Source organism: Microcebus murinus, chromosome 7 (genome assembly GCF_040939455.1).
Source record: "Microcebus murinus isolate Inina chromosome 7, M.murinus_Inina_mat1.0, whole genome shotgun sequence".
Taxonomy (NCBI): Eukaryota; Metazoa; Chordata; class Mammalia; order Primates; family Cheirogaleidae; genus Microcebus; species Microcebus murinus.
The window spans coordinates 43,024,216-43,039,923 of record NC_134110.1 but is presented as its reverse complement, the minus strand read 5'-3'; the positions used below and the strand labels follow the sequence as shown (position 1 = coordinate 43,039,923).

The following is a 15,708-nucleotide window of genomic DNA, read 5'->3' as shown; positions in this document are numbered from 1 at the left end:
CTCACCTGTCTCTGGGCCTTGTCTTCCTCTGCTGTGCAGTGGGGACCTGTCGCCCCACCTTGGACTGCAGGTCTGTGCCTCGGCTGTTGGCCCAGCACAGAGGAGCCAAGCCCGGAGCGAGGGGCCGCCCTCACTGAGGAATTCTCTCTCAGACTTTTCTTTATTATTATAGAGAAATTCACAACACATAAAATTAACCATTTTAAAATGCACATTCACAATGCGGTGCCACCATCACCACTATCTAATTCCAAAATATTTTCCCTACCCCAAAAGGAAACCCCGTGTCCCTCCCTCCCCACCTCCGAGCAACCACTATCTATCTGCTTTCTCTACGGATTTACCTATTCGAGGTGTTTCATACAAATGGAGTCATACAATACGTGGCATTTTGTGGCTGGCTTCTTTCACTTAACATAATGTTTTGAGGTTCATCCAAGCTGTAGCATGTATCAGTGTGTCACCCTTTTTTATGGCTGAGCAATATTCCATTTAATGGATGTACGACAATTAACCCCCGAATAATCGAAAGGGTCAGATTCTAGTTTAAAAAGAGTGTATTCAAGTACAATGAGGATGGCTGCCTGGGAAGAGCTGATTCTAAAACCTGGAAGTCTGTGTTCCAGAAGTATGAAAGTTTGAGATTGTATATGTAGATAAAGTTCAAGGAAGCTTAACAGAATTTCAACATCTTCCTATAGAAGCCTTACTGCACAGTTACAATGATCTGATTAGTTGGTGTGGTCTTTTTCTTTCAGGAAAGGTATAGTTAACATTCCGCCACACTGAAGACATAAGAGTCACCTGGTCTCGGGTATAGGACAACAAAGGAGGCAGTTAATCTATGACAAAGATCGGTGACTGGAAGGGGAGCAGCTCTGGTGTGTCCTAGTTGTTTACAGAACAAGAACCACGAGGAAGAGAGTTAATCTATTATTTAATAAGCATTCTTTTCTGGAAGGCAATTAAAAAAAAAAAAAAGAAAAACAAAACAAAAAAATAAGAAGCAGAAGTTGCTAACATGCTACCCAACTCAGTGTCCAGGGCTTAACTTCCTGCTAGGCGTGTACATTTACAGGATCTTGAAATTGTATTTTCTTTTTTTTTTTTTTTTTTTTTGAGACAGAGTCTCGCTTTGTTGTCCAGGCTAGAGTGAGTGCCGTGGCGTCAGCCTAGCTCACAGCAACCTCAAACTCCTGGGCTCCAGTGATCCTTCTGCCTCAGCCTCCCAAGTAGCTGGGACTACAGGCATGCGCCACTATGCCCGGCTAATTTTTTTTTTTTATATATATATCAGTTGGCCAATTAATTTCTTTCTATTTATAGTAGAGACGGGGTCTCGCTCTTGCTCAGGCTGGTTTTGAACTCCTGACCTTGAGCAATCCGCCCGCCTCGGCCTCCCAAGAGCTAGGATTACAGGCGTGAGCCACAGCGCCCGGCCTTGAAATTGTATTTTCTTTTATAAAATTTGTTTATCTGTTCATCCGTTGGTAGACATTGGGTTGTTTCCCCATTCTGGCAATAGTGAATATCAGCTGAGGAATTCTTGTACAGCTCTTGAAACCCCAATCCTAGGGGCATATTCTCCCCAACAAGCTCATGCATTGCCTTACTAGAAGGAAGGAAGAAGTTGAGCAAGGGCTGGAAGTTACTGGAACCTGGGAAAGAAATCCAAGAACAGGTGCAGCCTGAGCTCTCTCCTCCAGTAACCTGAAAACATGACTCACTTGAAAATGAGCTGAACTTCAATAAATCAATCAAAGTTTGGATGGGTTTTTTTCTTTTTTTCTTTTTTTTATTCAGCAAAAGTTTGGATGTTTTTTAAAAAAACATTTTCTTGCCCAGAAACTCTTATGTATAAGGCCTTGCCCCAAAGTTAAAGATTAGGCAGTTACTCCAAGAAATTTTGACCACTCCCAGAACCCCAACTGCATCTCACACGACTTTGGGGGGGGTTAGCGCTGTGGAAAGAAAGAGGAGGCCTGGAACACTGTCGGAACACACCCGTGTGGAAGCAGAGATGGAAAGATAAAAGGCTGAGAAACAAGTTCCTGTTATCCGTGTGCATAATGAAAACTGACGAAGGAGCTAAAGCCACTGGGAGTGATTCTGAGCATTTCAGGGAGATCAGGACTGGCCCTGCGCTGGGGGGGGAGTGCCTTCTTCATCCCGCTGCAGAATTGGTCTCTCGCGCTGGGCAGGTTCAGCTGGAACCCACTCCCCAGATAAGTTTCCCGTTAGCATCCTAAGGAAAGATTCTTTATATTTATCTTCAGTTTCTCAAAATGTGAATCGTTCCATCGTCTCATCCCAAAATTGGTATCATTTCACCTTTGAACAAAGCAAAATATCTTATATGTTAGGCTTTCCCTCAAAAGAACAAGAATTTGAACTTGTTAGTTCATAACCAACTCTTAATAGCGGTGTACCCACCATCTCTCTGGGCCTGTTTCCTCATTAGAGCAACATGGAAAATCGTAATATGTGTGCTCTAAGGTGGTTGTGAGAATTAAGTAAAACAGCAAGTGCAAATGCTTAGCTGCCTGACATATGGGATGCACTCAAATATGTTACCTAAGAGTGTACTGTTGTCTAAGACATGGGCATTACTTATACTGTCAATTTTATTTTGATAATTATAATTCCAAGCAGGGTCTATTTGAAAAGGACTAGGGAGTTTTACTAGGTGGGCTGGTCTGAGTTCCCTGTTACAAGTGTTCTTACGTTTAACAAACATTAATCTGCTGTGTAAAGTGATTAAGATCACTTTCCAGTGGGTTCCCGTAAATTCTAAAAGAACCGTTGTTATTATTCTAAGCATTCTAATTTTACTATACTTTATTATACTTATATTATTCCAGGAGATAAGGGCCCTTAATGTGTCCCCTCCCTCCTGTAGGGTTTGTTAGAGGGAAAGTGCTAGAGAAACACACCCCCACCTCACCGCCCCCCATCCCCAGTGGAGAAGCCAGCAGAGAAGTCGGAAGCCATTTCCATGGAAGGTAGAGGGTGTAGAGTTCGTCTCTCCCTGTCCAATGGGAGCCATTGGGGAATTGAGACAAAATCCCCTCCCAACCCAGAAAACCTCTCTATGGAAGTAGAAGAACAAGGAAACAATTGTATAATTGAATAAAATTTAGACCAAATAAAATTTAGACCAATGTATAATTGAATAAAAATTAGACCAGAAGGTGCTGCCTCACAAGCAACCCACTACAGAGGTTGTAAAGACAGAACGAAATGTCACTTTTATGCAACAACGTGGGTGCAACCCTTACAGCAGGGAGGTGCTGCAACGTGGAGTCAGGTGACTTGCATTTGCCCGTACAGAGCCGGTCACATTATGCAGTGGTGGCCCTCACCCTGGGTCAGGGCAGGGGAGGCAGAACTAACATTGCTGAGTGACGTGCCAGGACCGGGGCCGGGTATGGCAGACCTTTACCAAGGATTAGATCCTCATGACAACCCTCAGAGGGAGACATTATTCTCCTAACTGGCACAGGGGGGACTGAGGCATGGGGAGAGGAGGCAGTTGGCCCAGGGTCAGCAGCTTCCTTGACTAGGGTCCCCAGCTCCCCAGTGGCTGTGCAGGCCGGGCTGGGCCTGTCATCCTGAGGTGGGAGGCAACAGGAGGGTAGCAGTGGCCTAAAGACATTCAGTGCCGTTTGTATTTACGGTCATTCCTGAGGATGTGGGGAAGCCAGCTCCCAGAGGGCAATAATATTTCTTTTTTTTTTTTAATTTCAGCATGTTATGGGGGTACAAATGTTAAGGTTATATATATTGCCCAAGTCCCCCTCCCCCCTCGAGTCAGAGCTTCAAACGTAATCATCCCCCAAACATTGCACATCTCACTCATCATGTTTGTATATACCCATCCCCTCCTTCCTCCTCCCACCTGCCGGACACCCGATAAATGTTATTCCTGTATGTCCACTTAGATGTTGATCCGTTAATACCAATTTCCTGGTGAGACATGTGGCGCTTGTTTTTCCATTCTTGAGATACTTCACTTAGTAGAATGGGTTCCAGCTCTATCCAGGGAAATACAAGAGGTGCTATATCACCATTGTTTGTTTTCTTTTCTTTTCTTTTCTTTTCTTTTCTTTTCTTTTCTCTTCTCTTCTCTTCTCTGCTTTGCTTTGCTTTCTTTCTTTCTTTCTTTTTTTTTTTTTTGAGACAGAGTCTCATTTTGTTGCCCAGGCTAGAGTGAGTGCCGTGGCATCAGCCTAGCTCACAGCAACCTCAAACTCCTGGGCTCAAGCAATCCTGCTGCCTGAGCCTCCCAAGTAGCTGGGACTACAGGCATGTGCCACCACACCCAGCTAATTTTTTCTATATATATTAGTTGGCCAATTAATTTCTTTCTATTTATAGTAGAGATGGGGGTCTTGCTCTTGCTCAGGCTGGTTTTGAACTCCTAACCTCGAGCAATCTGCCTGCCTTGGCCTCCCAGAGTGCTGGGATTACAAGTGTGAGCCATGAATAGTACTCCATGGTGTACATATACCACATTTTATTAAACCACTTGTATATTGATGGGCACTTGGGTTCTTTCCACAACTTTGCAATTGTGAGTTGTGCTGCTATAAACATTCAAGTGCAGGTGTCTTTTTCACAAAGTGACTTTTGATCTTTTGGCTGGATGGAGGGCAATAATGTTTCTGCACTTGACATTCAAACGTGATCTGTTTTTCAGCCTTTCAGGGGATCAGTGTCCCTAGGACCAGTCTCTCCTTAGAGTCATCTCTAGAAAAAACAAAAAACAAACCAGAGAAAGCTCTCCACCCTTTTCTTCCAGCCAGCTATCTTGGGGCTTCAGCTATTTGGGCCCTTCCTTCTGGCTGTACATGGTTCTCCCAAACTGCAGAGCCCCGCCCGTCAGCCAAGGCTGGAGGGGTGGGCTTGTGCGTCTCAACACTGAGGGCTTGTTGAGGGTCTGACCCACTTACTGGCACCATCAAGAAACATGGCTAAGTGGCGGGAGTGGAGTGGGGTGTGCTCTGAGCCCGGCATGAGCTAAGGGAGTGCTCCGGCGTCAGCCGGGAGGGAGCCGCCACTCCTTCCTGGCAGGTCGGGGAGGTCAGTGCCCTTGGCTGGAGTTGGTCCTTGAAGGATGAGGAGGATTTCAGGGTGGGGAAGAGGCGGGCAAAACTGGGCATCAGGAACAGCATGAGGAACAGCATGACAGCGTCATGGCCTTCCCGTGGGCCTTCCTGCCCTGACCACACTGCCACCCACGGGCTTCCTTTCCCAGGAACAGAAAACTGTTAAAACACAAACCAGTCTGCCTCCTTAGAGCAATAGGCATCGCATCAGTCTCATAAAACACAAACCAGATCAAATCGCTTCCATCTCTAAGATCCTTTAAGGCTTGCCACTGCTTCTACGAATAGAAAAATCTGCTTCCTTACCTGGGCCTCTGTGTCAGCAGGACTCTCTCCCTGCTTCACGGTGTCACAGCCACACTGGCCTCCTCCTAGGTCTGTCACACTCTCTCCTGCCACAGAGCCTTTGCATTTGCTGTGTGTCCCCTTTCCTGGAAGGTCCATTCCTGCTGTCTTTATCCTGCTAACTCCTTGTCTTGCAGATGGAAGCTTCCAGATTATCACCTCAGAGACCTTCTCTGATCATCCTATCCAGACCCTTCCTAGTCTCTGTGGCTTCACCCTCATCACGATTTGTAGTTGTTTATCTGTGAACTTGTGTAGATGAGATTGTAAACAACATGAGGTCAGGGACTGGACTGGGTATGCTTTCTTCTCTATTGCATTTCTGGCAGGAAGTACCGTAAATCGGTGCCTGACACATTGTACATGCCAAAAATATCTGCTGACTGACTGACTGAATGAAAGCACATGTAAGGTTCTAGCCATCCAGTGTGGCTGGAAAAATAGTTTTTCAAACTGTGCATCACCATCCATTAGGAGGGTGTGAAATCAGTTTAGTGGGTGATGTCCAGCATTTTTTCAAAATGACATAGACTACAATGAAAATAATCACAGCACACTGAGTTAAGGAATGTTCTAGAAATTGTTGGGTGGCTATATGTGTATTTGTAGGTCATGATAGAAAACATATGTCTCCAAAATTAGCCAAGATAAATCTGAAGAGGAAAAGCCGGCAGGAGGACTTGCCCTACCAGGAATCAGGGCTTGTCACGAAGCTGCAGTAATCCAGACAGTGTGGCCTGGGGAGGAGCAGACAAACTGACAAAGGGGACAGAAGAGAAAGCTACACACATACCACACACGACAGAGCGTGCCAGAGCTGTGGGAAAGGAGAAACTGGAAAAAATAATTCCCCGTGTGGAAAATTGCATTCCCACCTCTCACATATTTTTTAAAAATCAACTCTCTATAGATGAAAAGAACTTAAATGTCAAAACTACACATTGGCTGGGCGCAGTGGCTCACGCCTGCAATCCTAGCACTCTGGGCGGATCACTCAAGGTCAGGAGTTTGAAACCAGCCTGAGCAAGAGAGAGACCCCGTCTCTACTAAAAAATAGAAAGAAATTAATGGGCCAACTAAAAATACATAGAAAAAATTAGCCAGGCATGGTGGCGCATGCCTGTGGTCCCAGCTACTCGGGAGGCTGAGGCAGAAGGATTGCTTGAGTCTGGGAATTTGAGGTTGCTGTGAGCTAGGCTGACTCCACGGCACTCTAGCCCGGGCAACAGAGGGAGACTCTGTCTCAAAAAAAACCAAAAACCAAAAATCAACAAAAACCCCAAACATTAAAACTTTTAGTAGAAAATATAGATGAATATCTTCTAGACCTTACGATAAGCAAAGATTTTTTTAAACAAAACACAAAAAAGCATTGATCATAAAAGTTTGGTGAATCTGACTATATTACAATTAAGGACTTTGGTTCACTGAAAAACATCTTAAAGAAATTGCAGTTAGCCTGAGTAAGAGCAAGACCCAGTCTCCACAAAAAATATAAACAATTATCTGGGCATGGTTGCGCACTTGTAGTCCCAGCTACTCGGGAGGCTGAGTAGGGAGGATCACTTGAGCCCAGGAGTTTGAGGTTGTGGTGAGCTAAGCTGATGCCATGGCACTCTAGCCTAGGCAACAGAGTGGAACCCTGTCAGAAAGAAAGAAACAAAGAGAGAGAGAGAGAGAGAGAGAGAGAGAAAGAGAGAGAGAGAGAGAGAAAGAAAGAAAGAGAGAGAGAGAGAGAGAGAGAGAGAGAGAGAGAGAGAGAGAGAAAGAAAGAAAGAAAGAAAGAAAGAAAGAAAGAAAGAAAGAAAGAAAGAAAGAAAGAAAGAAAGAAAGAAAGAAAGAAAGAAAAGAAAGAAAGAGCAAAGTCAAGCTGCAAACTGACAAACTGAGAGCAGGTGTTCACAGTGTGCACCCCCAACAGAGATGAGGTCAGGAATCCCAAAAGCACAACAGCGCCACAGAAAAGTGGGTGGGAAACGGAGCATGCATCTCACCAAGGAGGAGACATGTGTGACAAAAAACGAACAAACAAACAAACACATGAAGAGATGTCCGGCATCATCAGAGATCAGGAAAATGCAAATTGAGGCTAGAATGAGTTACTATTTCATACCTTTTCAACCATCACAAAAATAACAAAGAGTAAGAATGCCAAATGTTGGATTTCTGGGATCTTTTATACATTGCTGATGGGATTGTAAATAGGGTCACAATGATTGGAAAGAGTTTGGCATTTTCTCCTAAAGCTGACTATCCACCTAGTTTATAACCCAGCAATTCTACTCGTAGGTATATTTCCATGAGAAACTAGTCCACGGGTACAGAAGACATGTATGAAAATGTCCTTAGCAGCACTGTTCACAACAGAAACAACCCAAATACCTGTCAGTGGGAGGTGACGAATAAATAAACAGAGAGAGAGAGAGAGAGAGAGACATCCAGCGGAATATTATACAACAGTAAAAAATGAAGCACTGCAGCAAGTGATAATATAGATAAATATTAGCAATGTAATATTAAGTGAGAAAAAAATCCCAAAGGATTACCTCTATGTTGAAAAACAACAATTTCCAAGAATATATAAAACATTTCTGTAATTATGGAAAAAACAAAGCAAGGGAGTTATGCTCGATAGATTCATGAGGCCAGTCTCAGCTAAATTAGGGATCCTGGGGGCAGGTGTCACAAGGGGACCCTACACCTAGATGCAGGTCATCCTCAAGATGCTACCTTTTCTTTTAGGTGGTGGGTTCCTAAGTTCTTACTACATGATTTTAAATAACTAATTAAATATCTAAGTAAATAAAGATGGGCCATGGATAGACCCCAACGAGGAAAGTTTGGTCATGAGCCAGATGATGATTTCGTGAATGCTGTGTACTCAAGGGCCGAAAACAATGAAAAGCAAACGTAGCTCTCCCCCTGGACTGTGTCAAGAAAGCACACACGCTAAAGCACATGCTGCGTGGACATGTCAGGGGCAGGGCACGCAGGGGCCGGGGAGGGCACACGTGGGGGACACACAGGTGCGTGAGGGCCTAAGGAGCTGCCAGGGCGACTTCGGACTTGTTTTGTGGAGCAAAGCAGCAGCTGTTGTGCCTTGTGTAGCCTGACTCCAGACAACACAGGACGAGTCCCTCCGTGCCAGGGGTCGCCTCCTTCACGGTCACTTGGCTGGCCCTGGGCGCAGCGCCAGCCGCTCACCTCTCTGGCTCCTGGGCGGGCAGCGAGGTTTAAACAAAGCCTCATTGTTGTTCCCAGGAGCATCCGAGCCTCACGCAGCCCCGCCCTGTCTCATGGAGCAGGGACGCCCCCACCCCGGGCTGTAAGGCAGCAAGACAGGTGGAAAAGGGGGCTGAGGGCCCCATCTTTTGGTGGCCCATTCTTGCTCAGCTCCGCTGCTGTCCCCTTGGCGACCCCGTCCCCTTCCGAGCATCCTCCTCATATTGCTTCAGGGTCCACCTGAGTAGGGACCCAGGAATCTTTAGCCTGATGATCTTGGTCTGTCTGTGCTGTCACTGGATTTTCAAGGATTGGGGGTGCAGGGGCAGATAAAAGGAGTTTTCCATCAGAGATAGAAAAGAATTTGGTTAAATCTGGAAACACATATAAGTGCCTTAAGTATTTTGCTTTCATTTAAAACCCTTAAAGGGAGGGCCAAGGCCTTTCCTTGAGAGTGTCTTCTCATGGGTGTTTAGGTGACTTTCTTGCATAAACCGCACCTGCCAGTGTCCCTGTGGTTCCTGTGGGCTCTCCCTGTGTCCCTTTCTCTGTCCCCCAAAGAGCACGTGATGCTTCCTCCCTGAATCACCCCTGCTGGGTCCGTGTGCCTGAAAATGGGGCTAAATCCTCTTTCAAAACCACTTCAGATTTTCGTGAGAATACAGCCTGGCCTTCCAAGGAGCAGCCACATGCTATAGGTGCTTTCTCTAGGTCTCTGTGCGGTTAGAGGAGGTGGCGTCCCCACATTCCACAGGTGCTGGGTGACTCGCCTGCGCACAGTCGGGGCAGCTGGGACTCTGACCCTTCCTGCCTCCTCAATCTGAGCACCAAGGGGGACTCCCTCTGGCATTGTAACATTCACCTGCAAACACATTCAGGTCTCTGGGCCTCGGTTTTGTCATCCATAAGATGGGGATAAGTCTCTCCCTCCCTGGTTTCTGCTGGGATGAAATGCACCTGCACAGATGAGCATGGGTGTGGTTTAGTCCCCTGCCCTCCCTGCCCCGAGAGGTCCCCACAACTCCCAGATTGGCCCCCCAGGAGGGTCGTAGGCCAGGCGCAGCCTCCTCCTCCTTCTCACCGTCTCCTCTTCCCCTCCAGCTTCACCTGGCTCTGCGGACACGTCCACAGGAACATCCTCTCCAAGTTCACGGGCATGGCAGTGGAGCCATTTGACGAGGAGTTCCGCCACCTCTACACCTCCTCCAAGCCCGTCATGGGCCTGAAGTCCCCGAGGCTGGCCGCCCCCCTCCTTCCTGGAGCCGGCCGCGGCCTCCCCAGTGGCTGCCTCAGCAGCAGCGGCTCTGCCAGTGACCGCACGTCCTCCGACCCCTTCAGCAGCCCGTCCACGGGCAGCAACCCCCACAACCAGAGCGTGTCCACGTCCTCGGGGCCTGGCAGTCCTGGGACCCCAAACCCCCCTCCACCGCCCCGGTTTCAGCCCTACCATGGTCCCTGGGGAGCCCTAACTCCCCCGGCCCACTTCTGCCCCCGGCCCCACGACGGCCCGCCCGCCCCCTACAGCAACCTCATCGCCTACAGGCCCACGCGGCTACAGCTCGAGCAGCTCGGCCTCGTGCCGAGGCTAGCCCACACCTGGAGGCCCTTTCTACAGGCCTCGCCTCATTTCTGAAGAGCCCCTGTCCCCAGCTGTCCTCCCCAGGGGGCAGGGCTGGACATTCCTGGATTTTCTGGCCCAAAGACCCCACCTCAACATCTAGCAGCTTCGAACTGCTTCCCTTTGAGGAGGTACTCGGACGAAATCGTTGCCTTTGTTAGAATGTTCCCAGGCCTGAGACCATCTACTTGCCAGCCCCTGCCAGTCCCTGGGTTCCCCTGTCTAGTTTGGCCTATGCAGCACATTCCAGAAGGTTCCAGGGACGTAGGAGGAAGCTAGAGGACAAAATCATAGAAACAGTTGTGGTGTGGTGGCTCACGCCTGTAATCCTAGCACTTTGAGAGGTTGAGGCAGGAGGATCACTTGAGGTCAAGAGTTCGAGATCAGCCTGAGCAAGAGCAAGAAGAATTAGCCAGGAGTGGTGGCACACACCTATAGTTCCAGCTACTCAGGAGGCTGAAGCAGGAGGATCGCTTGAGCCCAGGAATTTGAGGTTGCTGTGAGCTATGATCATACCACTTTACTTCAGCCTGAGAGACAAAGTGAGACCCTGTCTCAAAAAAAAAAAAAAAAAAATCATGAAAACAGATCCCCATCTTCCAAAGATCATCCAGGGTTTTAATATTAACGGTCTCCAAATTTCTGTAATGTAAGAAAGGGCAAATGCAGCCCAAGTTTTACAAATGGGTAAACTGAGGCACCAAAAAGTAGATAGTGGGTTGAGTACTTCTGCTTCCCAGTGCCCAGGAGTAGTCCACTCGCCAGAGATACAGGAAAGATTCAGAAGATGTGGGAACATTCTGGATGTTTCTGAGGGAGGTAGGGAAACTCCTCCCCACTGGAAAGGCTAATACCGGGGTACCCCTGAGTGATGAGTCAGGGACGAGACCCCAGAACTTGCATCTGTAAGTTGTGTGTGGCTGTTTGAAGCTGCACCCGACAAAGATGGAGCAAGCTGAGGAGTCCGGGGGTCGAGGTGGGCCAGGCAGTTTAGCAGACTCAGGTTCTTGCTTCAAACAGCCTTGGGCTGGCCTGGAGGTCCCTGGAGTCTGGGCTGGACCTCGGGGCTGGAGTCGTCAGGGCTAGGAAGGGCACTGCAGCAGTGCCTGGTCCAGCCGTGATCAACTAGGGAGGGCTCGGCTGTCCCAGGGGCAGCCAGCTGTCTCCACCTCCAGGTGCCTCCATCTGGCCTGTTCACCTCCCGATGAACGAGTGCCGAACCCTCACCCGCCCCACCGTTCACTCACGCTCAAGTCACAGTGCCCCAGTGTTCCCAGGGAGGTGCGAGGTCCAGACAGCACAGCCTCCCTGGGTGTGACGAAGAAACACGGGGAGCGTAGAGAGCACAGAGGAGGGGCGGCGGCCCAGCGTGGGAGGCCAGGGGGCGCTTCCCAGGGAAAGTGACAGTTAACCCCACGCCTTGGGTGCAGCAGCTGGGCGGTGGGATGCGATGCAGGCCGGGCCAGCTGGAGGGAGGCAGACCCCGGGGCCCCACATCCTTCTCCAACGCCTGCTCCTGCTCCTGCCACCCACAGCTCATCTCAGCGGTGTCAGCTCCTGCGCTCTGCGTGGCCGCAGGCCTCCGCTGTGGAGGACCGAGAGCAGGGAGGGCTCCCCTCCTGGTGGCCTGACTCCTGACAGCTGGCGACATCCTCTCCCAGTCCCGCTCTCCCAGCCACCCTCTCTTCTGATTTGTCCGCTGTTTCCAGCAAAGGCAGGGGCATTTGGCTTCTGTTTTTGCTTTTTTTCTTTTTTTAAAATTTGTATTCCTGTCTTCACTTTTTTTCTCCTTAGTTCCTGAAAGTAAAAAACCAAATGAAAAAACAAACCACACTTTGGTTTCTGATGATGTTTTCAACCCCAGCCCTGAGCTGCTGTTTCCCAGCCGCCCCTGCGATGAGGGTAGAATTCCTGGTGGCCACTCGTCCTAAATTGGATTTCCCAGTCTGCTGAGATCGCATAAGGAGGGAAAGCTCGCAGGGATGCCAAAAGCTCCCAAGCCAGCGTTCCTAAGACCTCCTCCGCCTGTGCCTGCATTGGGCTGAGTCCTGGGGCACAGGGGACACCTAATGGCTGGGGACAAGCCCCCCTGCACGACCACTGTCCTCGGCATAGTCTGTCCACAGCACCACGTTCTCCCTTGGAGACACCTGTAATGTGGCCACGCCCTGCCTGCTGGGAGGTTAGGGCGGTCTGCTCTGGCTAGGGGAATGTGACAGAGGGTCACTTGCGGTGGCAGCTCTAGAGCCTGGGCACAGTTTGCCACATAGTCAAGTTGTGTCAAGTTGAAGGCCCCTCCACCAGCCCCGGTTCTAAGCATGAGCAGGATGCCCCCACTCCCACCCCACCGGCCCGCAGTGGCTATGTAGTATGAGCAAGAAATAAACCTGTGTCGTCTAAGCCACTGAGATTTGGGGGTTGTCTCTTCCCACACCATGACTCAGCTTCGCCTGACAGATACAACCTCTGAGACACCCCGACTCACGGCTGGGCCGATTCTCTGTGAGACTGGACATCCAGGGCCCCAGCCTTGGGCTCTCTTCCCAAGACACCATTCCCCCCCCCCAGGACTAGGAGTGGTTTTACATGCCTGGCACTGGAGTGGCTGAGAGCCAGCACAAGTCCTGTTCCAACTTTCAACTCCTCCCACACCTGGCCTCGTGCCCCCTTTACTTCTGCTCCGGGTTACAATCACACCTGTGCCTCCCTTGTCAGGGCCTGCTTGCTGGAGGCCGTCCTTAAACATAGAGTCCCTACTACAGAGTTAAGTTCAACAATAGCAGCTGAGCACCGCCCACGAGCCAGGCACGGTGGCAGCTCCGGACCATGCATCTCTCTGCCCCTAAGAACTCCAAGGGCAGAGACAGTGGCCGGGAGGGACCTGCAGGCAAACCGCCCCCATAAAGAACATGAGAGGATGAAATAAATAGTTTGATAGGCAATTCCTGGGGAGCACGGTGGAAGCCCATCCCCCTATCCCGGGATTCGGGATCACAGCACCTACCTACACGATTGCCAGTTGCTAGTGACCAACCCAGCTCCCCACAGCCTGTCTCTCCTGGAATTCATCTGCCGGTTCACTTCGTCCTCCTCGATGCTGATCTTGTATCTCTCCGTCTGCCCTGTAAGAGCCCAGCGGCCGCTGCAGAGCCCGCAGGAGGCCACAGTCCCAGTGCACGGCCGTGCTCCCGGTCCAGCACTGGCGAGGACTCCGCTGCCGCGGGGACACGCCCGCCGGGTCTCTGGGAATACCCTCGCTGTCCCCTCTGCAGACACGGGGGAGGAAGGGGCCCCGTGCCCCCACCTCACTCGGTCGCCCTGTTCGGACCTGTCATAAAAGTGCCAGAGCAGCTTCTTCAGATGCTTCATGGTTTGAACTGGATCCGAGAAGCTGTTGGACACAGAGAAACTGCCACTCGCGTTCTCAGCTTCCTCCTGAGCAGTGTGTGTGTGTCAGAAAACTGCTCTCCGAGATCGTACGAGTCGCAGACGCACACATCCAAGCATGAACACAACCTCCTTCACGCTGTCGCTCACTGTTTTGAGTGAGACGTCGCTTCTCGGGCGCGCTCCAGCCCCTTCCCTCCGCGGCGCGGGGAGAGGGACGCGCACACGGCACAGTCCGCGACGCGGAGAGCGGGCAGGGCCGCGGCGGGCGGTGCGCGCACAAGCGCAGCGCAGCTCTGCTGTCCCGGGCCGCCCCCCCACCCCACCCCACCCCACCCCGTCCACTCCGCGGGCCCGCAGGCGCCTTTCCCGAGTCGCGCGCGGACGCGCTCTAGGCTAGGGGCCCGGCTCCAGAACAGACTTCTGGACCCCCCCACTGAAAAGGCGTGAAGAAGCCCCAAGCCCTCCGAGCTCCTTCTTCCCCGTCTCTCCTGAAAAGCACGAGCAGGCTGCCCCCTGGGCCCTCGGGAGTGGAGAGGAGCGAGAAAGGCCCGCCGGGGAGGGGAGGAAGGCCCTAGGACTAAGGACAGGGGCCGCCAAGAGAGAAGGGAGCAGGTAGGAAAGTCTGCTCTTGCGGGCGGGACGCTCCCTGCTGGGAAGGGTGCTGGGCTGCTAGCGCTGCCCTGAGGTGGATACCAGACCCGGCGGCTTAGGCAACAGAAATGTATTTTCTCACAGCTCCGGAGGCTGGAAGTCCAAGATCAGGTGCCAGCGTGATTGGGCTCTTCCATGGCCTCTCTCTCTGGCTTGCAGCCACTGCCGCCCTGCTGCCCTCCACATACTTGTCCCTCCGTGTGCCTGTGACCCTGGTGTCTCCCTGAGCCTCCAATCTCCTCTTCTTCTTGTGATCCTCCTGCCTCGGCCTCCAGAGTAGCTGGGACTATAGGAATGCGCCACCGTGCCCAACTCCATGTCCTCTTCTTTTTGGATTAGGGGTTTAAGGAGCTATGTACAGATGCCAAGTTGACAAGGGGTGGACTTAAGATGGCTAATTTTATGTGTCACCTTGACTGGGCCATGGAGTGCCCAGATGTTGGACAAACATTCTAGGTGTTTCCATGAGGATATTTTTAGATATTAATATTTGACTTCATAGACTGAGTAAAGCAGACTGCCCTCCCATTGTGGGCGGGTCTCATCCAGGCAGCTGAAGGCCTGAATAGAACAGAAAGATCAACCTTCCCCCCAGGTAAGAGAATTCCTCGTGCCTGATGGCCTTCAAACTGGGACACTGATGTGTTTTCTTTCCTTTGGACTTTGAGCTGGCTTTCAAGCCTGTTGGCCTTCAGCCTAGAACTACACCATCGCTCTCCTGGGCCTCCAGCTTGCTGACTCACCCCGAAGATCCTGGGACTTGTCAGCCTTCATAACCACATGAGGCAATTCCTCATAATAAATTCTCTTTCCATACACACACACACACACACACACGTACACAATATGCAAACACACATATATACACACATATATACACAGACATATACACATGCATCACGCATACATACACACATATACATAGATAATATGCATACGCACGTGTACATACATACACATATATGCATAACACATGCATATATACACATATACACACATATATACATAACATACACACATGCACACATACATACACACATACACATATATACAATATGGATACACACATATATACACATTACACATACATACCTGCACACATATATACACACATATTTATACACGCACATATATACATACACATACACACATACATACATATATACATAACACCCATGCATACACATACACATATACATACACAGATATATACAATATGCATGCACACATATATACATACTCACATATATACACACATGCTCACACATATACACAATATGTATGCACACATATACACATGCATATATATACATAACACATACACACATATATACAATATGTATACACATATATACACATACACACATATATACA

At 49.8% G+C, this 15,708-nt stretch overlaps 1 protein-coding gene and 1 long non-coding RNA gene across 2 annotated transcripts in view; one reads left to right on the top strand and one right to left on the bottom strand.

Moving 5' to 3' along the window:
* FAM83A (family with sequence similarity 83 member A) overlaps positions 1-10,308 on the top strand; it is a 28,100-nt gene extending 17,792 nt beyond the window's left edge. The window contains exon 4 of the mRNA XM_012743340.2: positions 9,777-10,308. Within this exon, the coding sequence (XP_012598794.2) occupies positions 9,777-10,308 (532 nt within the window). The remainder of the gene's footprint in view (positions 1-9,776) is intronic.
* Positions 10,309-10,593: 285 nt separating this feature from the next.
* Positions 10,594-13,887, bottom strand: LOC142871931 (uncharacterized). The gene is made up of 2 exons (XR_012920158.1): positions 13,298-13,887; positions 10,594-12,090 (listed from the first exon to the last, which is right to left on the bottom strand). It is a non-coding gene; the product is annotated as an uncharacterized LOC142871931 (long non-coding RNA).
* Positions 13,888-15,708: the final 1,821 nt, after the last annotated feature.